At 39.0% G+C, this 17,813-nt stretch overlaps 1 protein-coding gene across 2 annotated transcripts in view; it reads left to right on the plus strand.

Annotated features, from left to right (window-relative positions):
• Window positions 1-977: 977 nt before the first annotated feature.
• Window positions 978-17,813, plus strand: part of SPATA7 (spermatogenesis associated 7) — a 43,861-nt gene continuing 27,025 nt past the window's right edge. Inside the window, exons 1-4 of one of the 2 annotated variants that reach the window (XM_050897846.1) lie at window positions 978-1,019; window positions 13,031-13,111; window positions 13,782-13,874; window positions 15,444-15,491. In XM_050897846.1, the coding sequence (XP_050753803.1) occupies window positions 980-1,019; window positions 13,031-13,111; window positions 13,782-13,874; window positions 15,444-15,491 (262 nt within the window). In that variant the 5' untranslated portion in view covers window positions 978-979. The remainder of the gene's footprint in view (window positions 1,020-13,030; window positions 13,112-13,781; window positions 13,875-15,443; window positions 15,492-17,813) is intronic. The other variant, XM_050897847.1, reaches the window with a different exon arrangement.

Consider the following 17,813-nt stretch of genomic DNA (forward strand, 5'->3'; position numbering starts at 1 on the left):
CTACATTCAAACTATTTTTCCTAGCATGTAAGGAAGGGTAGCAAATCACATAAAAAACTGTATTTAGCCTATAATTAATAATCATTTCCAGATGGTGAAGGGGAATGTCCCTCCAGCTGGGACGACATGTAGCCTTTTTTGAGGTGTCTGGCTATGGAGGTGACTGCAGTACCCCTGGCCGATCACTGAGAAAAAGCTTCACACAAAATGTACACACAAAGGGTTTTATTGCAAAAATCCTTGGAGATTTCACGTTAAGGAAAACGGCAACCTGCCTGACAAAAAGTAAATATGAGCCTATTGCGCCTTCAAAAAGTTAAAATCCAACACATCAGCATGAATACATTCATCAGTGATGGGATCAAATGCTGCTTTTCAAAAGTTTACTTTTGTGGTTCATTTCTAAGGTGCTGTTTATTTTGAAAGATACCGAGAATGAATTTCTTCAGTGTAACGCACTGGGAACGCTCTAGGCTCTCAATTTGTCATTCGCTCCTCTGAAATAAGAGCAATTTGCCTTAAGTCACTCCCTGGCATCCATTATTTTTCGACTTCCTGTCAAGTTACAAGAAAAAGGCTTAAATAATTAGGGCACCTTTCACTGACGAAGCAAAACTTTCGCTTGGCTGCAGTGCTCCGCTTGAAGAGACATCTCGGGGCCGAGCCCGAGGGGTGAGGGGGCACCCGCAGCGCCCTCCACTTGGAGGTGCCTCCTCCACCCCGCCAACCCGGGGCTGGGGCTGCGAGAGCGGGCACCCCTCACGGCGAGGCCCGGAGGCCGCGGGCTGGGGCCGCGGGGCGCAGGCCTCCCCGCCCGCCGCCGCGCTCCCGTGGCCATGGCAACGCCGGAGGCGGCCGAGCCAGGCCGCGGCGGGCCAGGCCCAGCGCCCCGCCCCGCCCACCCGCAGCGGGGGACGAACCGCCGTTGCCGCCGAGCCGAGCGCCGGCCTGCGCCGCCCCTCCGGGCCCGGCTGGGAGCATGGGGCTGAGGATGGAGAGCGGCAGCAGGCGGAGCCAAGGTGCGGGGGGCTCGGTGGCGGCTCCGCGGCCGAGCGGGGGGCGCGGGAGGCGGCGGGGCGGGGCGGGCTGCCTGCCTGCCTGCCTGCCTGCCTGCCTGCCGGCGGGGCGCGCTGCCGCCCGGCTTCCCCCGTCCCTGCCGGGCGTGGGTGTGCCGGGCGCGGCCCGTCTCCCGCCCGGGGCTGGGGGCAGGCGGCGCCTCTCCCTTCCCCGCCGGCGTGTGACGGCGGGCATGGCGGCGCTGCGCGGGGGGCCGGCACGGAGCCCGGCACGGAGCCTGCCCCGGGGCTGCGGCGGCAGCCTCAGCCGGCGCTGAGGGGGAGCTCGGGGCTTGCTCCTCTCACACTCGGCTGCCCGTAGCTGTGCCACCCTGTTTGTCACGCGTGGGGAGCTGGGCCCGGGGTCGGGCTGTGAGGCAGCGCTGCTGTGCCACCCGTGCGGCGGTGGAAATAGCCAAGTGCAGGCACTTGCCCTCAGTGAGCGAGGCTTGACAGGTGGGGATATGAAAGGTTACACATAAAACCCCCGGAAGGTTATAAATCTCCTAGAAACGTGGCCTTAAAGTGTCCAGCTTACAGCCATCATCACAAGTGTGCATCTGTATTTTAACGGCATTTAGTGCTGCTGTGGTGAATGTTTCAGGCTGCCAGTATCAGCCACTTCATTTTCGAGGCCTAAATTTCTGTGCCGTTTGGAGTCAACTTTTTTCTTCTCCAAAGCTGGTATTCATGGATTATAGTGGATTTTACCCCTTGCGTAGAACATCACTTACATGGCATTTGGATGTAGATCCAAGTTTTTTAGTTTGGTGGGATTTTAATGTAAGTGTAGTTGAAAAAAGGCTCAAAAGCTTTGAAGCTCTTATGAAGTGATTCCTTACCCAGATTTAACCAGCTGTGGGCTGTTCTTGTGCTCTGTTCCTATGAATAATCTTAGGAGCATTTGTCATTCATGATAAAAACAGGCATAAACATGCAAAAATGTTTGCACGAGCCAACTCGGGCTCTTGGAAAATACCTAAAATATTTTTAGATCTGAACTGGGTGACGTGTAATATAAAACAATGGTAGGAATTATTCAATGCTGCATTGTAATGTCAAAATCATACATAGCTACATAAGGTCAGATCCTCTGAGATAACATTATGCTTTCATGTTGCATCTCAGTGTCAGTTCCAGTCTTTGCTGATAGTGACAGATGTCACTCCAGAAGATGTCTGATATCAAAGTAGAGTTTGAACATGAATTCTAATACTACATGGGAATATGAAAGTCAGAGCAAAAACTACTATTTTGTGCATCCAGTTTTTATGCTCTCTTATGTAGTGTGAAAGCAATTTTATTACAAATTTATCCTTTTTCTGACTATTCTTATTTTTGATTCTCAAAATATTTTTGTAGACAATCAGAAAGCATGCTGATTGTCTGTTGACCATAAAATGAGAATAAATAGGATGCAAAATCTAAATTTCATTCAGGTTGCAGCAAGCTTTGCATGAATGACTCCTGTTTTAAAAAAAAAAAATCAATTCAGTGTATCTGTTTACATGGGAAGCTACTGCTTGTCTGCATAGGAGGTTATCATAGAGTCAGTAGTATGTGAATGGACAGCCCAATGTCTTGTTTCACAGATACACAGGAAGAATCCTTACAGACAACAGGGATTATCACAGGCAGAGATACTGATTCCTTATGGTGAGCTAACCTAGAAATCTGTGTGCCTGAGCAAACTTGGCAGAACAGCCATTGAAGTGCTTGCAGACAGCTTATGAAAGAGGCAGAACACATCCTATGTGTGGTTTCTCTATAAGACAGTTGTATCCACGCACTGTCTATCCAGAACATTACTACGGAAGAGGTGGGGTACCCTATTTCATGTCCTAGTGTACTCCGTGCAAAGTTTCTTGTTCAGACCTGGCCTTGTCATTGTAAAGAAAGAACTAAAATTTTATACTTGTTTTGTATCAGCGTTTCTATTTTGTCTAGTGAGAATACTGAGCAAAAAGAAAAATTTGATTGCTTTTTTTTTTAATATATCGGATTATATAGGATTGGCATGTAGGTCTTTTCAAAGTCCAAATAAGGCTGAGATTTTTCCCTCATAAAAATATTGAAGAATTAATCCTTTATGGTTTTGCCTAATTCCAGGTATAAACCTCCAAGTTATTTACTGCAGTAATTTCAGGAGTCAGTTAATATAGTCACAGATTTATAGTATGACCTCAGATAATCTGAATACTGTAATTCTAAACCAGCTTTGTTGTTTAAATCCAGTCTTCTGCATTGGGCTGTTTAACTCCCACAGCCAGTGATTGGCACATACCTGAACAGCAATGAAATCATATGCTTATTGTTAATCAATGACACGCCTTTGTGTCACTTTTGTGTTACAATGATGGGGAAGTCATCATCACTGCTGCATGGAGGCTGCTGTTAGGTTTAGGCAGTTTGCACAGGCTTCCAAGATTCTAAAACAAAATGCTTCACATATTTACAGACACCACCATCTTATTTAGATTTTTCCTGCATTGCAGGAAATCCTTGCAGTAATCTGACTGGAGCTGGAAGGATGTTAACACACATCTGTGACTTCTGAGCTGCTTTTTTGTCTTTGTATTCCTTTATTTGCCACTTGAACAAACAGTTTTTTAAACACAAGCATTAGTTTGGTAATACCAATTCGATTTTTCAGAAGCTGAAGTTGCCTTTGACCAGCAGAGAAGTTGAAAAAGAATCTATTTATGTCTTCAAAGAAGGAAGGGCATTTAGAAGTTATATTTGAAACATAATAGTACATTTCAACTGAAATTGGGAACTGTTAATCACCGTCCTTAACTTTTTACCAAATTAAAACCTTGGCTCAGCAAATCACTTAAACTATCCTTAATTTGACCATTAGTCAAATAGTCTATTAAATGAGTTTTAGTCACTTAATGTGACTAATCCCATCTCCGTTCAGCAAATAATTTAAATTTGTAATAGGACTTAAGTACCTGATTGGTCCCATTTCATTGCAGATTTCTTGCATGCTTCAAGTGAAATATGTGCTAAAGTAAACAGGATTCAAATCATTAATGCTACTAGCTGTTTTGCTCTAGACTATACCCTGCAACTTTCTCTGAAGCACAGTGGATCAAGGTTTCTCTGCTCTCCATTCTGGGTGAGGCCAGCTGTGCGTTAGAGTTTTGCTAATATATTTTCAGTTAGAAATATGAGAGAGTGGAAGTTAATAACAGTAAGGGGGGGGGCCTTCCTTGTAGGCACAGATTATACTAACAAAAGAGATTTTTTTCAGTATGTATAGAAGAATCTAAATATAGTGTGTCTATACATTTAGACATATACATATATTTTATCTGTTGGTCGGTTTGACACTAGATATTGAAACACCTTCAAAGTGCATGTTCATGGGATGACATAATGTTGAGTTTCTTGTAGCAGTAGAAGCCAGCACATATATTTGTCTTGTAGGACGTGCTCGTGAACTAGTGTTCTAGCACCCTTGAATAATAACACCATTCCCACAGGAGAATTGTTACAGCACATGGTAGCATATGCTCCTGGATTACTCTGTGCCATCTTGCACAGGCACAACTCTCCAGTGAACTCAAGTTAGTAACCTTTTAAGCCAGAAGTTTCTAAACTGTGATATGAGTATTGATAGTTGTACACGTCACTCAAAAGTAGCATACAGTCACTTCTGGAACACCATCCCTCACACACCCTTCTAGAAAATCAGAAACCGCTGGTGCCACTGCTAACTCTAGAGGTGCTGCCCAAGCAAATGATAATGGGACTGACTTAAGTTCATTTGCTTCTGCCTGCAATTTGTATCACAAAATATGCTGCTGACAGACACAGCCATGTGTTTCTGCTTTTGGAGTATGAATAGAGCAATAACCTGCATCCAAAACTTCCCTTACTGGTCATGTGAAGCCTGTAGCTAGAAAAATTGTAACAAACATTTTTCAAGAATTAATTCATCAAATATTACTCAATTAGCATATTTTAAGGCTACTATATACAACTATTTCATTAGATTTCTTAAATTTATCAGAGGAGTTTTTGAATCTTGAAACTGAAATACAATTTTGGTTGAACAGTTTGCATTTATGCAGAATACTGTTAGATTATTAGTTGTAAAGGACTGAGAGACCTAACTCTTAGGCATTAGGAGTAGGTGTAAAAAAGAGCTTTTGTGTAATCCAGCATAGTAAGTGTATAAATAGCGCCCATCTAATTAATGGCTTAGAAGATTATGTATGGTGCGTATGTCAGGGAGTGATACAATGTATCACTTTCATCGTATTTTGCCTCTGGCACAAATGATCCCATGCAAAATTCAGATGGAACATTTGGGACTTTATTTTAAAATTGGGGTATTGTAGCTTTTGGGGGCTTTATTTATTGAGTTTTTCTTCAGAAAATTTAGAAAATAATGACCAGATTTTGTCCTCTGGTGGATTCTGCCATTTCTTAATAAACCTTAAATGTTATTCTGTTAAAGCCAGCTTCACGTCTAAGACTTTGTACTCTCAGAATTGATGGGAGTTTTGTTATCACTGAAACCAGAAATGGGTTCAAGAGGCTTCTGTTTCGCTTGCATGAACAGGAAAAAAAATACAGGTGTGATTATGAAGTGCTCAGTTTTGCCCCAGTGTAACTTTCAAATAAAATGGAACACTATCAGTGCGTTCAGTACCAGCTAAATCTAAAGTCATGTTTGGAGGTCTCTTGTGATTGCATAGATGCTGCAGAAAAGCAGTGGAGACTTGCCATGTTTTAACCTGGTCTCCTAAAAAAATAAAAAAAGTTTGTGGGTGGGTGACTGCCAGCTTTTTCCTCTTTCCAGTTCTGCATCTGTTAGCCAACTTCACCCAGCTGGAGTAGGAAGTAGGAGTCTTAGTGGTACAACCATCAGTGGCTGGGCAGGAGAAAACCCAACAAATTAACATACATTTTTTAGAGAAAGTCATTCTGTTCTTTGTCCATTGCCACATATGCAACTAGTCAGCCAAGGATAAGCAATCCGAGAAGCTTAAACTAGATGACCAATTATAACACCCATAGCACCTCATCAGCCACAGCTGAGCAAGTAGGGCATGTTAGAGTGAGCGGGGAGGACTGCAGGTAAGGAAAAGGCAGCAAATTGGGGAAATTGAAAGGAGTTTCAGGAGTATGGTAGGAAGATGTAAGTCACATCAGTAGGAAAGCAAGCCTTCTTAGTAGTACTACTAATAGAGCATCCTATTATTCTTTTTTTTTTTTAAATAATGAAAGTATATAATCATGCAAATATAAAAGAAAGATAGTAATTACTTCTTATTTAAATAAAATAAGTTTAAATCCAGTGTGGGCTTTTGTAACCAGATTAATCTCTTAATTTACTTTGAAATAGCAGTGTTTACTCTGTATATTTCTGTGTTGTATTCTTATATGCAATTATTTCTGTAGCATAAAGAGTTAATGGACACTTTGATTTAAAAATTCTCATAGTACCAAAAAGGGAGGAACCGATATTTCAGGTCCTAATTTCATTCCTTTAAATATGACCTTTTCCCAAGTGTTAGATTGGATACTTGAAGGAGTTTCCATCACTACTCCTAAGTCATTTAGGATTTCACAGAGATTATTTAAACCACTTCTGTTCCCTCCTCAGCATTTGTACAGCATTAGTGCTGTTGTGTACTGTTAGTGCGTACAGAGTTAGAAGAATGAATTCATAGCAGGAAGCCCACTGAAAAAATCACTAAACTACTAAGTAGAACAAAGGTGGTAGTGATAAAGCAACCTTGACTTCTCTTAAATTCACAGCACAAACCCCCTTCTGCATGCAGTTGCCTGAATTACCCACTTGGACAAAGGTGTCTCACTGTTTTTGGTTTAGAGCATTGAGGGATTAGGGGAGAAGAGAAGAAGAAGAGAAGCTGGCGGTGGAAGGTGGAAGAGGCAACAGCACCAAACCTTTATGAATTAGTGCAGTGGATAGAGTGCAAAGCGTTTTTCAGCTGGGGTTCAGTGTCCTTATCAGCCTCAGGGAGATCAGATCCCCACATCTCATGCAAATGCTGCAATTCTAGTCCATTACAGGCAGAGGTGCTTCCTACATTTCCGGCTGAAAGGTGGCCACTGTGAGGCCGGGAATGCAAGAGTCCTGGAGCCACCAAAAAAACAGTGCACAAAAGGGTTGGTGCCTTGGTGGAGTGATGAGCGTGTTCCTCTGGGACAGCTGGGGAGATCTGAGGTCTACATCCACCTGGGGCTGCTGAACCCAAGCTAAGGTCTAGGAGCTGCTCTTAGGAAAATACAGGGTTCATATATCTCTACGCAGTGAAGTGGAGGTTTTGTGGCTTGTAGTGTGGGATTTAGATGCCTGTATCCAATATTGCACCTAAGATCTCTGTATTTTTTATGAATTATCTTTTAAATAACAAGTCTTGATGGTAAGGGTAACCTGAATGGGTTTTTTTCAGTATTTTTGATTTGCAATGTCTGAAGTGTAGGTTTGTTGTAAAAATAGCAAGTCTAATACTTGTGTTTAAAATCTGTCCTATGGGAACGTTGTAATGAAAGATTGGGCTTCTTTCCAGTACATATTCACGTTCCAAATCTGAAATGGCTTTGTAGAAAAATAATTTCCATACATTCTAATATCCACTAACAACTAGGAAACAAAGTAACAAATAGAAACCACCAATTTCCGTCATTTTTACGACTGTAAAATTAGAAATAAAGATAGGATGCATTTTAAATGAAAATGAAAAGATAATTTAAACAAAATACCTCAAAAATCTCTTTGGAATAATATAATTATTACTTACCTTAGATACCAGCTGGAAAGAATTATGGAGAAAGGGGTTTTTTTTAATTTTTTCTCTTCTTTGTTGTGTAGTGTCACACACCTGCAGGGAAAGCCTACAACAAGCAAATAGAAGCATTAATAAGGAACTAAAAGATCTAATTAATTTTTAGAAATATTTAATTTGTTTGGTCTCTGTGTTTTAGGAGAACACACAGCATGAGAATCCCGATTTTGTGTTCAGTGTGGACAGTCCACTTACATCTATGAGATAATGTATGTTTAGATTACATAGTTACATGTATAGTATATCAAAGATAGGAGTCCATTATACATCTCAGTTTCTGAGGTTTAAATCTCAGAAAATAATTTCATTTAGTTTAAGAAGTTATCTTGAAGAGTTTCCAGTCCAGTTCTAGAAATATATTTACATAGACCTTCAATTTGTGGCTGGAAGTTTTTATTATAAGAAGTAGAAAGTGTGCATTTTAGTCAGGAAACTTCATTATTGCAAAAGCTGCTATAGTACTGCAAGTACTGAGATCAATTCTGCTAACTCCAGTTCAGACAAGTGCTTCTATTCGCAAATAATTTATTATTTAAGAACCATCAAAATCAGCAGAAAAATTTTCACTGAAAAAATTCTCACTTGCATACATGGGTTTTGAAAAAAAGAGGCGAAGTAGCTAAAATGCATGCTACTTTCACTCTGCTCACAGTCCTAAACCAGTACAGCTTCCGTCACTCCCATAGCTATCCAGGTGCTCTAATTACTATGCTTTGTAGTAATCATCCTTTTGTTGGGTTTATATTCAGTTACTATGTAATTTGTGGAAAATCCCACCTTCTTTAAAACTCTCTTCACATATCTAAGCCTTCAGTTTAAGTTTTGTTTCTCCTATTGTGCAAATAACTTTGAAAACACAGACTGAATCTAAACAAATACCTGTTCAAAGCAGTAGACACCCTGAAATTATACTTGTGAAACATTTGAATGTTAACACTTTGTACCTCACTTCAGTTGTTTTGTACAAACAGTAAAATACATCAGATATCCTACACATACCAAATCCTCCAGTTTTTCCTCAGACATTAGCAAAATAGGTCTTAACTGTAAATATTTGTAGCTATAAAAAGCAGTTTTGAGTTTCAGTCTGAAGATATAGGGAGGGTATTATAAGTTGAATTCAGTGTAGAAATGATATATTTGATGGGAAGTCTACATGAAACAGCCTGGGATCCTAAGAAAACAAAGGTTTACATGTTATTATTCTTTGCCTCTTCTTTTTACAATAGTGCTAAGTTTTATTTCAGCCAAATTAGTATCTTTGAGCCTTTTTCTGTGATAAATTTCTACGTATTTTGTGAAAACAGGTGGCTCATAGAGAGCAAGCCTCAAATGCCCTCATTGATGAACAGGTTACAAAAATATCTGTGTCACATTATTTGGCACGAGAATCAGAGAGTGTAGGAGCAAGCACCATGGGATACCACGGGAGAACCATAGGAAGCCTTCATCACAAGGTCTGCTGTTTATGGAAATATTTTTAAGTTAACGACTGTGCTATTCTTTAATTGAAGCTATAATAAAATGTACGATTTGCCAGGATAGAGCCCCCAGAATCTAACTAGATATTAAAAAAAAGTAGTTCAGCAGAAACTTTTGCCTGGCAAGGAAATGTCCTAAATGGCAAGAAAACGTCATTTGTTAATGGCATAAAAGCTTTCAACAGCTCCAGGTGCTAGTGGGGCTGCAACCCTGACATCTCAAGGGTATCCTAAAATCTGAGCAGTCAGAAACACTTTTATTCAAGGTCCTCCACTTCCTGGAAAATGGTTCAATATTGTAATGGCCTAGGTATTTCCTAAGGGGGTTCAGAGATACCTGTGAAAGGACTGAGCGGTGGTGGTATCCTGCAATTAGCAGGAGTTGGGTTGCAAATCCAGCTGGTTGAATCGGGGACTTGAAACTTTTCCTCGGTGGCACAGAAGTTATGGCACGCAGGAGGAACTGAGGTTTGGGAACATAGCACAGGGGACATGAGCACCTGCGCAAAGACCGTGACTTCTTGACAAATGGTGTTGTGTTTCCCATGCCTTTGAGACTTCTGGAAATTGGGGATTTCTGCGTGGATAGGGAGTGATTTCTGTGCTGTCCATGTGTCCCATCATCGAAATAGAGGAGACTGAAATTTTTTAATTTCTCCCTCCTGACCCTTTCTGACAGTTTTTCTTGCTATGAAATAATGATGCTGGATGGGCGGCGGGGGGAAGCTGACTTCCCCTCCCTCCCCCCCCCCGCCCAGCCTGATACAGATTAATTGTAAAGGACAAAACCAGTCGATAGCAGTTTTTTCGATAGAGTTATCCGTGTGCCATCTGCTGGTGATGCAAAGCAAGTGAACATTTCCAAATCGTCTGGTTTTCCTAGTGCTGAACAGACGCATCTCCAGCTGAAGACAGTAAAAGCAACGGGTTTCTGAGCATCTCTGATCATCTTTAACTCAGGGCAAAGGCATTTAGCGTACCTGAAAAGAATCAACTGTAGTTATAACGTCTCTGCGTTTTTGAGATGCCCATGCTTACCTCTCTACGATTCTGTCACATAAAAATGAGTTAGAGGTGGTCTTACAAGCATTTGTCTAACAGTATGTATCTCCTTCTGGAATTATAACTTAGCTCTGAAATACAGAAAATACTGGAATATTTAGGTTATTTTGAGCAACTGTGAATGAAAGCCTTCTGATTCTCAGGTGTCTGCTATAATCTAGATTTCTGGTGTATACTTTTTTTTATCATTAGGACAAAGTTTTATCTACTAAAATATTACAATTTAACATTCAAGTCCTCCCAAAGACTTGCACTCTTTAAACACATGAGCATTGTAACTTCAGGAAGCCATGAGTTTCAGGGTGGGTATCCAGCTAGATACTGAGTACTACTCTCATGTAATAGCGTATGGTAGAGAAATATAATACTTAAACAAGAAAGAAGGCCAATATTGACAAAGGTTTGCAACCACTGTGGAGACAGTCATTCTAAATCTAATAAATTCTTGCTGTATGTTTGGAATTTTAATATTTTGAAAATAATTTAGCATTGTTTGTCCCTATGTATGTTTAAATCACAAATAAAGATTAGGAAGAATTGTACCACAAGGGAAATTAAAATGAGCCATTTGAAATTAATAGAGATGAACAGGAATGTTGTCCTTTGGCTTTAAAGAAAACAGTATAAAGATAAAACAATTGCAGAACAGGATTGAAAAAATCTACAGTAGCATTTTCTTCCTTCTTTTTTTTTTTTTCCTTGTCCCTTTCCTACTGCTGGTCTGGCAACTTCACAGCAAAGAGTAGTGGGAGCACTACTGTTGCAGACACTGCCTCTTAATACTGTAAAGCTGCAGAAGCCCATGCTGTATAAAGCCTGGCTTTTCTAAGTGTGAAATCCTCATGCTAGTTCAAAATTGCCTTGATATTTGTTGGGCTTCGTAAGAGTGGGACTTGAGTTTATTGATCAGATTTAGTGTAATTTCACAACAGGGTCCCAAATTTCCACATATGCTAATGATTTTCATTTTATTTATTTTCTGAAGACACATATTGTTGCTTCCGCAATTAATCCTAGTCACTTGAAATTTATAGGGTCTTTTTATAAGGCCTTTGGGGAAATGATATTAAAACATTATTAAAGGAACGATTTGTTTTGCTGCAATCTCTACTAATTAATAGTCAGACACTGTGTTAACCATCTTGTGCAACATGCTGTTGCACTTAAAGTAGAGCTACAGAATGTAGCAGTTACATACATAATTGCAATAGTACTCTAACAGTCATTATGCAACAGTGGGAAATAGAAAAAAAAACCCTGGAAAGCCAGGTGCTGGGCATGCAGGAGGTAAGAAGCCATGAGAGGCAGAATTAAGGGGCTTTTAACATGTGTGGCATGGCTTCCTGCACCCCCCAGTCAGTTTGTAATTATGTCTGCCTTTGTTGACCCAGCTGAAGGCCACTGAGAAGAGATTCCCACTCATCTTGGGTATGTCCAGCTTGCTTCTTCATCTGATGAAGGGTGGAAAGCTGGAGGTGGCCAGTAAGTGTAGAGCAGTAGAGTTACTGCCCCGGAGCTGTAGTACCTCCAATTGCTAGGAAACGCTTATATGGCAATTGCAGACTCTTCAATTGGCAGATGAGAAGTAGGATGGGAATGGGAAGACCATATGGACCTTGATAGTAATAATAAATGTGTAGAAATGGGCTGCACGGTTTTATAATTGATGTTAAGTAAGCGTGGTATATTTACTCTGTGAAAGAAATCTTGTTTGTTTTGCTTTGCATTTTAGGCAGGGTCTTGGAAACCTTAAAGGAATGCTTTGTATACACTAGTATTTGTAGTAATAGGGTATCTCCTGTTAAAATTTGATCTAAAAATGGTGCAGATTCTTAATTAATTCAGGTGCAGATTTTTAAATTGTAGGTTGCGTAACAGACAGTGGTTGTGAGCCTGACAGTACAGCATTTATTTTCAAGGAGGAGATGTGGAACTTTTAATTCACATTCCTTCATTTTTCAGAACAACTGGTGGTTTAAGTTTTGTCAGCATCTACGCTTGTCTATAGAGTTCCCAGTCTAATGAACTGCCAGAAGATTGAATGGCAAACCAAATTCCTCTTACATTAACAACAGATTTTTTTGAAATAGTGTGTTCTCGTTGATAGGATGATTTTCACACAAGCATAATTCCTTCAATCTGTTAAACTTGTGCTTTAATATAATACTAACCACAATCATTGTCTACGTACAGAATATTTTTCACATTAGTCATTTGATGTAATGATAAAATTCGATCCATAAAACTTTAAAACAAATGGGAGGTTAGCATAGGTATAAAACTGTGGCCATGTCTCTGTGCAGTTTAATGACCAATGTAAAGTTCAGACTGAAGTGATCTAATGGTTTCTTCTGCTGTTTAGCTCCCTGAACCAGTGAAAGTACTACCATCGTATCTTGGTGTTTAGATTAAGTTACTTAACTACACTGTTATACTTCAGTAATAGTATAACATTTAAATACGATTTTTTTCCTGTGTGAAAAAGGTCTGCTACAGTCATTTGTGAGTTCTTTGGGGAAAGATTCTCTGCTTTATCTTGTCTGTCAAAGTACGTGTTTTCTTTTTTCTAACATTTGTTTTGTTTTGTTTGACACTTTAATAAAAGTGAGTGAATACCCAGCTGTTGGCATTCCCAGATGTGGTCCAGCAAGTCCATTTAAAGGACACTTGAGTACTAAGAGTAATGGTAAGTAACACATGTGTTTTCATCAGAAGGTTGACATGGTTCCTTTTATGTGAATTCATTGATTTTATGATTAAAATGTTTTTATAATTAAAACCTTTGCATTGAGCTCAATTGGTGAAGTTTAATAGTACTTACATTTAGTATGCATTACTGAAAATACTTTTGAGGAGTGAGTTTTGCCTTGACTGTACTGCTAGCTAGAAACAGTTAGCAAGATATCCAAATATGTATAGATGTCACATGTATATTAGCTGGAATAGAGACATGGCTACTGCTTTAAAGAAGCCTTGAGGTTAAACATATTGCTTTTACAGTCAGTAGTTTACATGGGCTAGTATATGTTTCTGAGCCATACTGCTACCTCGGACACTTTTTTCAAAAGAGCATAGAATGGAGAAACAGGAAGTTTCCATGCTGACGTTTTCATAGTCCAACTTCAGCCACTTCTGTAGCTATTTATTGAGTTAATGGCTCAGTGGGGAAAAAAAAACAAAGGAGACAGGATGATTTCATGTGATAGTAGCTGCTAAAGAAAAAATGCCATTGGTCAAAGAAGTTAAGCACACAGTAATTTAAAGTTTGTGGCTTTGAATTGCAGTTAATAACTGTTTAAAATTTTAGTATTCTTGTGCCTGCCTTTATAATGTTTAATTATATTTTAATCTTACAGCTTTCTGCATTGACTCCTCCCAAAGTCTAACTAGCCAGTACCTGATCAGAGATCACATGGTGTTTCATTATAACAAAATCCTTTCAGCCAAAGGTAAAAATGTGCAGATATGAATGAACTTTCTACCCCCAGATTTAGCTCATTCTGTCAGAGTAGGCTTATATCAAGAGGGAATGAATTGGTTTGTAGGAAGTGTGGTTTTCTTCCTGTTTCATACTCAAACTGATGTCAGCAAGGAGATATGGCTCCTACTTAATAATACTTTTGTATTATTGGAATAGGAAGTTTTGTATGAAAACATTTTCCTTAAGTGCTACCAAAGTTACTACTTTAATTTTCGGGTACTTTGTGCTGTATACTCTTCATTCTGCTTTTGATGAAATAATGAATTATGAAATAATATGCTGGACTGAAGATCATGGAGACAGTCACAATAGCAACCATACAGAATTTATTTTAGGAATGAATGCAGAACATTTTCAGTTAAACTCAGACGACTGTGTCTTTTCTTTTTTTCTTTACTTAAAAATGTTCATTATCTTGTGTTCATATTTCAGTCAATGGCACTAGGTAGTTTTAAGGACTTTGAAAATTGCCCTATGTGTTTGCAAATGAGAAAATCATGTTACTAATCTGTATTATTGAGCAGTGACTATGTATATGATTTTTTTCACGTATTTTAATGTTAGAAGGTGCTTGTATTTATCAAAAGACATTTATTATGAAATCTGGAATTTAAAAGCCTATTGAACTTATACATGTTTGTAAGTTTCTTAATTATGGTGAGATACTGATCAAAAATTTTTCAGATTTAGAAATGTGTGTTTACTCCACTACGAACAGACAATACACTGTTGTCAGTGCTGTAACTGAAAACAAACTGTATTACAGCCAAAGTTATTTTTTTAAGGTCATACGAGTATGAAGTACTGTGTTTAAAAAGTTAATAGGCACAGAGCTAAGAAAAGTCTGTAGATTGTTGTTAATGTTGTGTACAGTACACAACCTATTTTCATTCTTCGTGGCATAAACTTGTCTTGAGGATCTCAGTCCAAGCCCTAATGCTAGGGCTTGACAGGATGTCCTGAGTATTTAAATTAAATGCATAAAAGCTTGCAGGATATGAGTTACAAGAGAAATGTTTTTTAAATGCCTCCCAAAACATTGTACACTCTTTTTTAAGGTATTTTCAGAAATAGGCTTTTGGAGGTGGTTCTGCTGATTCTCTTCATCATCCCTCCTTTTCTTAATGTCTGCTTTAAAGAGAGGTATACTGGGGCTTCAGATTCTGCCAGAGTCCATGCTCACAAATACACTGTCATCTCTCTACCATGTAACATACTCAGTATCCTCAGGTGTGCAGTTAAATGCCATCAGCACAAAGTGTATAGAAACCTTTTGTAAGGAATCTTCACTTAAATGATGATTCTTCCTTGAAATATATATTTTACTTTAACATCTTTCTCTCATTCTCTGACTGTATTAATATCAATCTAATACTTCAAATACACAGTAACTAGCATATTTTAAAATAGAGAAAAATTGCTGTGTTCTAATTAGATTAGTCTTTGTTCTGTGTTGTTTTATTGCTACTTTTTTCTAGCCACCACAAATACTAAGTAAATATTGAATCACTCACATTTATTTTTTTCTTATTTTCAGCAGCTGTAGACTGTTCAGTGCCCAAAAGTAGGTTGACCAGCATCAAACGTAAGTATTTGTGATACGTTAATTCTGCAAAAGCTTCTATAAAACTAACTTAACAAAACAAAAGAGCCAGCGGAATAGAAGAGTAACAATAGAATATAATCCTTAGTAAAGCATTCATGTATCTGCTTGTTTCTTCAGCTTTTCATGTACTGCCTCAGCTATTTCTAAGAATCTGCAGTGATTCTCATTGCAGTCATGCTAGTGAGATGGACCTAGTCTGTTAGTGATTAGCTGTGCTTAGGATCACAATTAAGTTTGCTTAGGATTCTTTTCATCCACACAGTTAATGGAGCACGTAAGGAGAATTTCAGCATTTTCTCTCTCCTTTCTTCTGATCTGATGTGAGCTTGAACTTTCAAGAAGAGAGCTTACTAGTGCAAGGTCAAGAGGAATTTGGGGAATGTGGGCACCTGGGGACCAGGACTGAAACTTCTCATTCCATTTCACAGAAAACAGAGCCAGTTACAAGCACACAGCCCCACAGCCTGGATTAAACTGCAGTTACTTTTTCTGGGAGTTGTCTCATTTCTTAACACTGTTTAAAGATATCAGTATTGTAGCCTTACTTCGTAGTGTTAGCTGAAGAGCAATACTTTCAAATCATTGATTTTGGGAATACTAAATGAAGTGTGTTAGTCAAAGGGGATAAATAGCAGCTGTTTGTTAAAATAACAAAGGTATATTTCTGTTATCTATCTGCCTTTTTCATTAATGCAATTAGAGAAAGTTCTTTTTTCTCCAATTCAATATTTAGTTACAACTGCTGAGGTACTGGAAAAAATTCAAGTATTCTTTTAGGGTGGAAAGATAAATCTTCTGAGGACAGAATACTTTGTGGTTAGTCTCAAATCCAGTCAAACCAGAGTGATACTGCCTTGTGAAATGATCAGAGTAACTAGAGCTGATGCAGGAAATCAGTCATCCTTTTGCCAGAAAGACTCAATTTCATTAGAATTTTTTTCAGTCCTTCTGCATAATGGGTTGAGACTGAATTAAGCAACAAGCTGCACCAGGATCAAAGATGCTGTATGTGGGCTTGCCTTTTCCTGCTTTCAAAAGGTGCAGCACAAGCAGCAACAGTATTGCAGGGATATCTACAGTGTGCAGATTGCAGTAGGAATTTCAGATCACCTGTTCTGCAGAGTCACCTGAAGGAAGTCTTCCTTCTCATGCTCCAGCTCTACCAAGATTTGCTTTGAAACAAGCATGAAAATACAGGGTTGATGTAAGAAGAAAATTTACACCTACGTGTGTAAGAAAACCCTCATGTAGCTTTTCTTTCTGCATCTGCTAGAATCTTTCTTAGGTTCCCTAATTAACAATTATTCTTCCATACCTTTTCAGGTCTTGGGTCTTTCTCAACACCAACAAATGCCCATTTATTTTAGAGTCTGCTGTCTTTACAGATAAAATGCTTCTGAGCTGATGGCTTGTGTGTTTCACACCAGAATGAGTTTCCCTGAATAATGAGTTCATTTTGGGAGACAGCAACAGTGCCTTAACCTTAACAGATAATTGTCATGACACTAGCAGGTGTGCTCTGTAGTGAGGAAATTTCCATTTCAGATACCAAGGCTTTGAGCAATATGTTTCTCTTTCAGTTCATCTTACTCAGACCGGTGTCTGACTATGTAACTCTGTCCTGGTCACAGACAGAACATTAATCTCCTATACAGGGTATGACGGAAACATTTCACCTTTGTTGCTGCTTTTGTTTTTACCCATCTGTTTGTTAAAATTGGTACACTAAATCCTCGCTAAATTGTTCTTTCACCTCTTTTCAAACTGGGCTGGAAAAAGCTGCTGCTGTGTTTTATCTTACTAGAACATGCATACAACCAACACAGCCCTAGAAGATGTTTCCTATTCACAAAGAAAACAAACTTAAAGCTAGGGGAAAAAAAATAAAGCCTTGGGGGGGGGGAAAGCCTCAATTTACCTATTGTTATTCTAGCCTAAGACTTGGGAGTGTTACTTAGTTGAAATTTATTATATTCCCAAAATAGAGCTAGCTCATAAAGTGAAGCTGAGTATCATAGCTCAAGGATCGGGATCCTAGTCAGTAGCACAGGATTCATTTGGAAGAAATGTTGGACTTAACTTCTCAGTCTCCAAGAGCTGAGTATCCAGTGTCGTTAGAGCTTTTTATCCTTAGATTTAGCTAAGTTCTAAAATATAGTTTGTTTGCTTGATGTTCTGCACTGAGAGGAATTGTGCAATTATAAAGTGACAATGAATATGCCATTTTTAAAAATCTGTTTAACAAAGCAATAAATAATGTTGTATTTTTTTCCCTAAAAGTGGCTTCTGAAGACAGTATTA

Source organism: Gymnogyps californianus, chromosome 5, assembly GCF_018139145.2.
Source record: "Gymnogyps californianus isolate 813 chromosome 5, ASM1813914v2, whole genome shotgun sequence".
Classification (NCBI taxonomy): domain Eukaryota; kingdom Metazoa; phylum Chordata; class Aves; order Accipitriformes; family Cathartidae; genus Gymnogyps; species Gymnogyps californianus.